Source organism: Styela clava, chromosome 10, assembly GCF_964204865.1.
Source record: "Styela clava chromosome 10, kaStyClav1.hap1.2, whole genome shotgun sequence".
In the NCBI taxonomy this organism is placed as follows: domain Eukaryota; kingdom Metazoa; phylum Chordata; class Ascidiacea; order Stolidobranchia; family Styelidae; genus Styela; species Styela clava.
Window position 1 is genome coordinate 9,845,461 of NC_135259.1, and position 9,007 is coordinate 9,854,467.

Sequence of the window (9,007 nt, forward strand, 5' to 3'; positions counted from 1 at the left end):
TGTCAAAATGACCACGCGCCGCCACTGGTATGTAGTTTGGGTAATTCTGCTGCAATGGACTTCAGTGAAAATCAAAGTCGCGAAGTTGTTAATATCCAGAAACCTGGCAGGGTATAAGTTTAAGATACGGTAATTAAGAGCGCGAAGTGTCACCGCCTAACTCGGTATAGGGATACTTGTAGAGTCCCATCATAAGTGACTGAGCTATTTATAATCTACAATTTTTCCAATTACGGCACAATTGCATTACTACGGGAAAAGATATGCGCATAGTGTTTAATGACTAATCTTTACGGGCCTATTGTACGTGTATAATAAAACAAATTTCGAATTAAAATTGATATTTGATTGATTGGACGGAAGCAGTGCAGATTTAAGTAGAACTCTTTGAAATCGATCATGTCGTTTGAAGTCCTCAATCCTGTTCGTGATCAACACCGATAAGAATAGATTTTGCTAAAATATCTGGGGACGAACATTCTATAGTCATTCTATAGTCTAAAGTCATATTGGTGATGTCGAAATACGGTCGACATCCTGCTACCCACCTAATTGTTAACATTCTATAGTCTAAAGTCATATTGGTGATGTCGAAATACGGTCGACATCTTGCTACCCACCTAATTGTTTTTTTAATTGTACTGCAAATACAATAACAGCATTATATACTAAACATTCTATTCTTTTACTGTTCATCACCAATCAGTTCCCGTATTTGGTTTTGTGAGCATGATAAAACGATACTCATATTCGATGATCATCTTCACCTCCTCGTCTGGTTCGTTTTCTTTTCCAAGAGTTTTTTTGATCTTCTTAGCTAATACATCAATTGGATCGACGATTGGTTTTTCTTTATTCATGAATATGTTATAATCGTTTATGGATCTTGCGTATGCTCTATATTTATCCAATGTATATTCACGCTCATGTCTGAAAGTAAGCCACTCTTTTGAAGTGTTATGTATTCGATCAAAAATATCTTGGTAACCGTCGTGTGCAATGTAATTGCGTTCGTGCGCGTTGATATCATCCAAAAATTCACGCAAGCATGTTCTAAATACGTGGGAGTTTGAACCCGGTTTCATTTTATCATCCGTCTCTACTAGATTTCGGACGTCTTGAAAAGTTGATATGTAAATAGCGCAACATCCATTCGGCTTTAGAACTCGTTCACACTCCTCTTCAAACTTTTTTATATCGAGCCAATGTGCAGCAGCTCCACAAGTTACAAGATCAACACTGTCGTCGTCTACAGGAAATGTGTGACCATCAGAAAGTTTGAATATTATGTTATCACTTTCATTGATTTTCTTTGCTTGCTCTATCTGTGCTTCACTTATATCAATGCCTAAGATGGATTTGAAAAACGGTGAGAAAGCGTGTGTAGATCGACCAGTTCCGCATCCGACGTCTAACATATATTCGAACGTATTTCCATCTGTATTCGTATAAATTTTCCGTAAGTAGTTCATTATAGTTTCAGCTACTAAAGGTGGATATGCGTACCTATGCTTGGAGTAAATTTCTGCAATTTTTTCACCCTCATAGATTCGTATTAGATTTGAATCCGCCATTGTATGAACTGATTTAAATTGCAAAACAAATTTCTTTTGGAAGTATTACCCTGATGCTCAAATTTTATATTTCGAATATGAATCTGAAACAAAGAAAAATACATGAAAAAAATACTGTACCTTAGCAACGACTGGCACCTTCTAAATTACCTATACAACGATGGCTTTTACACTGTTTACAATACCACTCGTGATATATAAGGTATATCAAAATACTGCAATATTTCGAAACTAGGGCCGAATGTCTCGGAAACCAGTAAAAATATGATATTGGGCGACGTATGGTCCATTCAAATTCGCAACCCGTTTGCTCCCTGTATAACAGAAAAACAAAAACAACTTCACGGAGAAGCTATAAGACGACACTGTGTTTACTTCATAGACTTACTCAACTTGCCTGGCTGTGGCACAACTGCTATTTAAATGCTAAGGGAAGTCCATTATACTGTAAGAATTAAAAGAAAAACAATACAGTTCAGATTTTAATATGATGGTAACTACATGTAACAGTTCAATGATTTAAAACGACAGCACACTTTGTTACTAACGAAATACCCCTTAGTTGTGCGATCAAATTTAGGCCACGAATGTTGATGAATCATGTTATTGATACCCGCTTTTCAGCTAACATTCATTGTGACCTAGGTATTTATTTTCTAATTTGCCGATAACGAATAAACGTCTTCGATAACAGCAGTCTCTTATACAGATAAACATATATAGATGGGCATCAGCACCCGTGCAAGTATATCCACTTTGCGAATTACGGTTGATTAAATTCACTTCACCGACATGTGTTGCGAGCCAGCGGCTATCGATGGGCAGCAGACCAGCACGCGTGCAAGTATATCCACTTTGCGAATTACGGTCGATTGATTTCGCATTTTCGACGTGTGTTGCGGCTATCGGCTATTGTTTGTATTTAGATTAAGTAAATATTGTATTTGCCGTGTCCATCGTGACGCCTGTACAGACCATTTGAGCGTAGAAAGTAAGTCACTTATGACACAAAATGAAAACTACTGTACTGGTGATGCATTGATTGAAGCATTTCATTTATTGCAATTTGTATTGCTGTTTTGTATGTCCATGCCTCTGTTATAACACAGTCAAAGTATCAAACCTGAAATCTAAATCTCCGTTGTAGCTTATATTTGATTTAGAGTTGAAAAAGTTTAACATCTTAGTAGTATATAGGGTGACCTAAAACAGAACCCATGCCGTTTTTTCGAACCCTGTAATATTCGCCAGAATTGAATTCATATTCATTCCTTTTATCGAAAGCAAGTGCTAAAGAGCACACTGTGGCACTAAAGTTGATTATCAACAGTCCTCCAAGGATGCACAAATACGGCAGTTGAGTTTCCTTTTCCTAAACCATTAAGCAATTACACACTTCTTCAGTCGCTCAAGATTATTTGGAAAATAATTTCAGTCACATTTCGTTACTTACTAGCCGATATAAACTTGATTGAAATACTGATATGAGTCCAAATAGCCTAAACTTGTCGCAAAAGACATACAACAATACTTGTATTCGAAAAATACAACTTCGAGTTATGCTTACTTTTTTATCAAATCATTTTTTGCTGTTCAATTACAAATGACAAATCAATGAAATTCCGGTAAGATTCTGACAAAAAGAAGTAGACCATGTTGCTAATTACTTGCTTTTTTTTTTTAATATTCCGACGAAATATGTAGGTCTGATGCTTTGAATTTATCCGAAGTAAGGTAATACGACAAATTGGACGACATAGAAATAACAATCAGAGAAACAATTTCGACTTATTCCTAGAAGCAAAAGTGATATAACTAAACCAATGAATGAATAAAAAAAATATGTTAGCAATTTGACGCAAATATACCACGAAAGAGAACATTAATTTCCGTGCATTGAAATCTCTTTTAAATCAACAACATAATGCAAAATACCTTTTATTGTCGTACCGATGCAAAGAGACGCATGTCAATATTAAATATTAGCTCTATATTCATCACAAACCATATGTGACTTGCATTTGAACTATAGAATATATATATTTTCAGATTGGTGGGCCTCAATTAACACAACATTATTTGATGATGTGATATTTGACCTCATTGACCCGTTGTGCTCAGAATTATTTACAGCTAGTGGCTTACTTTATGGAGTGCACTAAATTGAGTAAATTGAGTGTTGAGTAAATTTTCAACATACGTGACAGACCATTTATGAAGTGACTCATAGTTTCATTTCTGACTTATATACACCACCACTGTTTATTACCCTTCTTGTAATTTCATTCGGTTATTGATTTGATTTTAAATACATTAAAAAAGGCGATATAATAATGCATAGAAAAAATAATTTATAAAATGTGAAAGTTTAGAATGCGAAAAACGAGCTTTTATTGGGAAAACATACTTGAGAAATATGAAAGGAAACAATGCACAAGTTCATTAATATGAAGGGACATGCGCCGCTATGTTGGTATGGTAAAATTCGACTTAATCAATTTATTGGAAAGTTTCAATTACTAAGCCCACCAGAACGTGGGGTAAAACTTCTAGCCCATGGACTCTGGAAAAGCAGTGGTCTCGGTATTTGAGAGACAAATTTGCAAAACGAGACATGGATTCCTTTGTGTCCGGAATGGCATCCGGATAGTGGGGTTGAAATTCATACTAAGAAGTCAAATGAAAATTGCCAACACTGATATACAGCTACCCATCCCACCACAAAACGATACTTGTTTTTGAAACGAAGCGAATGAATTTGGATGGAATGAAATTACTCCTGCATTTAATAATTTGCGTGTATTTGGCTAGGGTGTAACCAAACTTCAAAAGTCAAAATTACTCTAAACTACTAAAAATTCAGTAGATTTATGAAGCAATGCAAAAATGTCATCTTCCTGCTTCCCATATTATATCTGTACTTTGTTGTAGTAAAACATTGGCATAATCCTTAGTATCCGTACTTATATTGATCACCGTCAGGAAATCCTTTGTTATTTGTTGGAGGCAAATAGAGAGAAGGCTTTCGTGGCCATTCTAACTCAATATCGTTCTCATATGCCTGGAGACAAAATAGTGTTAATTAACGTAATATCCAGTTGGATTTTGAATACATTTTTATATTGTAATTTGTGTGTTTTACTTTAATTAAGGAACTTCACTCGAAACATTGTTGAAAACTGTCTTGACAGACATTTGGTACGTAGTGGTATGGTGGAGGTAAATTGATAATAAATGGTCATTAAAAGAAATACTAATTCGTAACGAAACAAAAAAGCGATGTTCAATATATGGACACGGAGTAGTGCGGATATGCAGTCCGTCACAGTAGCCTACCGGTGCCACAGTGTTCACGACTTCGTCGGAACACAAGATCGCGAAGCCGGAACCGCCACAAAGAGCGCAAATTTTAATTATGATGGCGTCATCGCACACAAAAACAAATCAATAACAACACAATAAAAAAAAACGATGCATAGGTCCACTCCGTGTCCAATAAGTATACAAAAAGTTTTGACAACTCGTACTTAAACTAATTTTATCTCTCTCGTTGATATTAAAATTATACAAACTTTGATTCGAGCTTCAGAATCTTTCTGCTATTTATTTCACTTGTCATAATCAAACTACCCGAGTAATCTTACCTGAGGAGTGTACTTGCTTTCTTTTTTCGTTGACTTTTTCCCAACTGCTTGTAAGCTGCCAGCTATAACAACGACAGCACCTGATGCCCAGCCCAAGTAGAATGAATATCCAAAATAGTTGAACGATACATCCGAATTATTGCCAGGATCGTCGTTAACCAAAGTTAATCCCGTAAAAGCGCCGCATCCAGAAAGTATTAAAATTCCTGGAATTGAAGCAATTTATTATATCATTAAAATTATTATGTCACTAAAATGTTACATGTCTATATTCTAAAAGTCAAATAGGTCAAGTAATCTTTTCTGAAAGAAATCACGTGGATATATATATATAGTATTTTTTGTGGTAATGAAAGCATAAAACAGATTATTTTTCATTATTCTAAACTGCAAAGCGACAAGCAATTAGCTTTTAGATAAATATTAATGACTGACACGCTAGTCTGAGTTGGGCAAATATTGGTGCATTACAAAACTGGCCGTTTTTGAAACATTCATATTTGTAATAAGTATTTCAATAATATGTATATGTGTGAAAATGCATTAAATTAGGTCCAAACCGGAATTTTTTTAACTTCATCGGCGAAGCCAATTGTTAAGTATAGGGCATTTAGTTCCCGGGGCTTATACCATGTAGAGGTGCCCATATCACGCTGTTAATCAAGCTTGATTCGTTGCAAAATGCGCGGTGATCAAAGTTCGGGAATACATTTAATAAAAAAAAATTCAATAATTCCGTATATGATACGCCATACAATATGTGTCAGTAATGCGTTTGTGACTTAGTTTTAAAAAGATTCGAAAAGATCAACTACTCGTTGCTTTGGGGAATCTACTTTTTAATAAATGTAACTTAAAGTCCTTGACACACCTACTAGGATAGTATAGTTGCACTACAATCTCCTATCAGGTACCGACCATAGAAACATTGCATTTTTGGGTGTGGGCACGGGAGAATTTTCATGTTTACTTATCAATGATCTACGACTTACCACACCCTCTATTTACGTAAGTCAGTAAACAATGTAATTATAGAGAAATGTGTCCACAGACAATGCCATAAAGAATTGTATAAATCATTACCAATCAGACCCTATTTTTGTAAACCAATTCATCGTGATAATTCACAGGATTGAGTTTGTTACATTTCAAGTTTGTGGGTATTTAGATCGATTTATTCTATTTTTCAAAATTTATCTTATCTGATTTGTCTAACAATCCAAATTTCCTCAACGTTAATTAAAAGTTTTTTCAACGTTCATTTTACGGGTAATAGCCAAGTATCGAATTTAAAAAAAAATTTGTTGTAATAATAATTGATAAATCCTGGTATAAGACGAATACAAAACTGGTAATGGTATGTCGTATATAATAAATGACTGCGATTCAACTATCATTGAGTCGCCTAAAAAAATCTTTACATGTGGATATAAAAATTTGACCGCGAGGTTAGGCATATTCAAACACTCTTTAAGCAAAGTATTCAAGACTCTTGTATAATCTGTAGAGCCATGTCATTCTAACGCACAGGTCATTTCACAAAGTTAAATATAGAAACTAAAACACACATTTATTGCGATTGAATGCTCGTAAATTACGTTCTTCCGCGGCTGGGTATATGTTAAAAATATGCGCATAACATTAAGAACGGAAACTATAGTTCGCACAATACTTTTATATATATACTAGAAGTTATATAGGTATTCTGATTATCAAACCCAAGTAATTGATCTGGCTTTAAACAGCAGGCGCATTTTATGGACATGAAATTGCCTACTCGAAATCAGTGGTGAAGACTGTTTGTGATGGTGCAGTTTGGAATGAAACAACAGCTTTCACTTAGCTACCCAGAGAAAACATAACATATATAAGTAATAGAATTTGCAAACAATTCGTGTAGTAATAAAAAGGGAAAAAAATTATAGATCCATTCCTGGATTCAAACAAAAAATCTCATTGCAGAGAAGGTTTTTGAGAAAGCCGAAATTGATACCACCCTCACTCAGTAGAACACAAACCATTGCTTTACCTGCTATAATATTGATTATGCCTTCTATCCGGATATCAGTGGCACAACAAAATGCTGCCACACCAACTATCAGTCCGATCAATATGAAAAAGCAAGATGCCAGTAATATGGAACGAGTGATCACCAAAGTATTTCCCGCTTCTTCAACTGTCCATCCTGTAAAACAAATTTTGATTATCAAACTTTTCATTTTCAAGCCGGAGCATTGAATGGGACATGGTAAAATTATGAGGGTAGACTATCCAAATACGCCACTGATGGAATCCCTTCAACCACGCACAGGTTGTAGGTTGAATCATCTTAGGAATTGAGTCTGAATTCAGGAAACGGCATTTTGTAAAAGCTCCCCCGCGAGTGGTTAAAACTATTTAACTTTATTTTTAATTCTATCGGGCCAAGACCTCGGGAGCAGCTCAAGTGACTGACGTCTGAACTAAGAACGACGATCACCAAAGTGTCTAAAGCTGCTGAGACTATGAAGAATTGCATACTATTGTATTACATATTAACAAATACTGATTGACTTGAGGTTTAAATCAGTTCAGGTCAATGTGATCAGGACGACAGTGTGAGCAAGGGCGCTATTCGGAAAATGGGAATATATATTTAAGTTGTGGTTCACTGACCGTAAACAGATGAGAGCTCGCACTCGCAGCCAAACGTGTACGGCAGTTCGGACGCAAATGGTATTCAATCATATTTGATATTCATTTTTTAATTCGGTCTAAAGGAGTTACTGTACGGCAAAATGATCATCATTCCTAATACACAAAAGCAACATAGTAATACTCCATACATGAAACTATCAGAGATTCCAATAGTGACGTAAGTACTCACGGGACAAATAACATTAAGCAAATAATATACGCTTTGCTGAAATGATGTTCGAATGAATTTGAAGAATGTACATACACAAACAAATTATCTGTTGACAACATGTACAGGATATCATATTTTACTATTACTTACCTATATTTGAGCATTTAGTTGTGCAGTTTTGAAATAGGCCTTGACTTGAGTTAGTATCAGGTGTAATCCAATAATTTGTTCCCATACTTGCTCCCAATAAACCAGCACCAATCAGAGTTATTACGAAGCCACTTATTCCACATACATTGACTGAACTTTTCATTGCTCCAGATGTGTTTAAAATACGGTAATATATAATATCACTATAAATCAAAAAATCAAATCTGAACTTAGAACATTGTTGTCATGGACAGCCGCATTGAAGTAGAAGGAAATATTTACCAACGCGTTTTATAAGAAACAGTTGAGTCATGACCAAAATAACATCGACACCCCCAACTTCAACTTGCAATAGTAGCATGGAAGAACTAACTAACTTATGGATCCCATTAAGTTTCGTTGGCACCTCAACGCGTTTTCCCAAAACTAGATGACCTTATTGGACACGCAGTGTACGGTTCCATTATCTTTGAACCCGCGTACATTTGAACCCGTACATCTGAACCCGTAATTTGAACCCAGGAAAATTGCACCTGTATACTATTGCACCTATGGACATTTGCACCTACGGACATTTGAACCCATACATTTCCACCCATGGATTTTAGCACCCGCATATAGATTGAACCCGCGGACATTTGAACCCGTGTACGTTTGCACCCGCGTACATTTGAACCCATGTACATTTGCACCCGCGGACATTTGAACCCGTGGACGTTTGCACCCGCGTACATTTGAACCCATGTACATTTGCACCCGCGGACATTTGAACCCACGAACATTTGCACCCG

The 9,007-nt window shown here is 35.8% G+C and overlaps 2 protein-coding genes across 2 annotated transcripts; both read right to left on the reverse strand.

Moving 5' to 3' along the window:
• Positions 1-257: 257 nt before the first annotated feature.
• On the reverse strand, positions 258-8,437 carry LOC120338260 (uncharacterized). The gene is made up of 4 exons (XM_039406224.2): positions 8,217-8,437; positions 7,248-7,403; positions 5,219-5,424; positions 258-4,635 (listed from the first exon to the last, which is right to left on the reverse strand). The coding sequence occupies exons 1-4, from the start codon at positions 8,377-8,379 to the stop codon at positions 4,525-4,527; spliced, it is 636 nt and encodes a 211-aa protein (XP_039262158.2). The 5' UTR covers positions 8,380-8,437; the 3' UTR covers positions 258-4,524.
• On the reverse strand, positions 696-1,574 carry LOC120338107 (putative methyltransferase DDB_G0268948). The gene has a single exon (XM_039406043.2). The coding sequence runs from the start codon at positions 1,572-1,574 to the stop codon at positions 696-698; it is 879 nt and encodes a 292-aa protein (XP_039261977.2).
• Positions 8,438-9,007: the final 570 nt, after the last annotated feature.

Coding starts and splice junctions, on each gene's coding strand:
- LOC120338107 (XM_039406043.2), bottom strand. CDS start 1,574: ATGGCGGATTCAAATCTAATACGAATCTATGAGGGTGAAAAAATTGCA.
- LOC120338260 (XM_039406224.2), bottom strand. CDS start 8,379: ATGAAAAGTTCAGTCAATGTATGTGGAATAAGTGGCTTCGTAATAACT. Junction 7,404..8,216: donor AACTAAATGCTCAAATATAG/GTAAGTAATAGT, acceptor TTTGTTTTACAG/GATGGACAGTTGAAGAAGCG. Junction 5,425..7,247: donor CATAATCAATATTATAGCAG/GTAAAGCAATGG, acceptor CTTCAATTCCAG/GAATTTTAATACTTTCTGGA.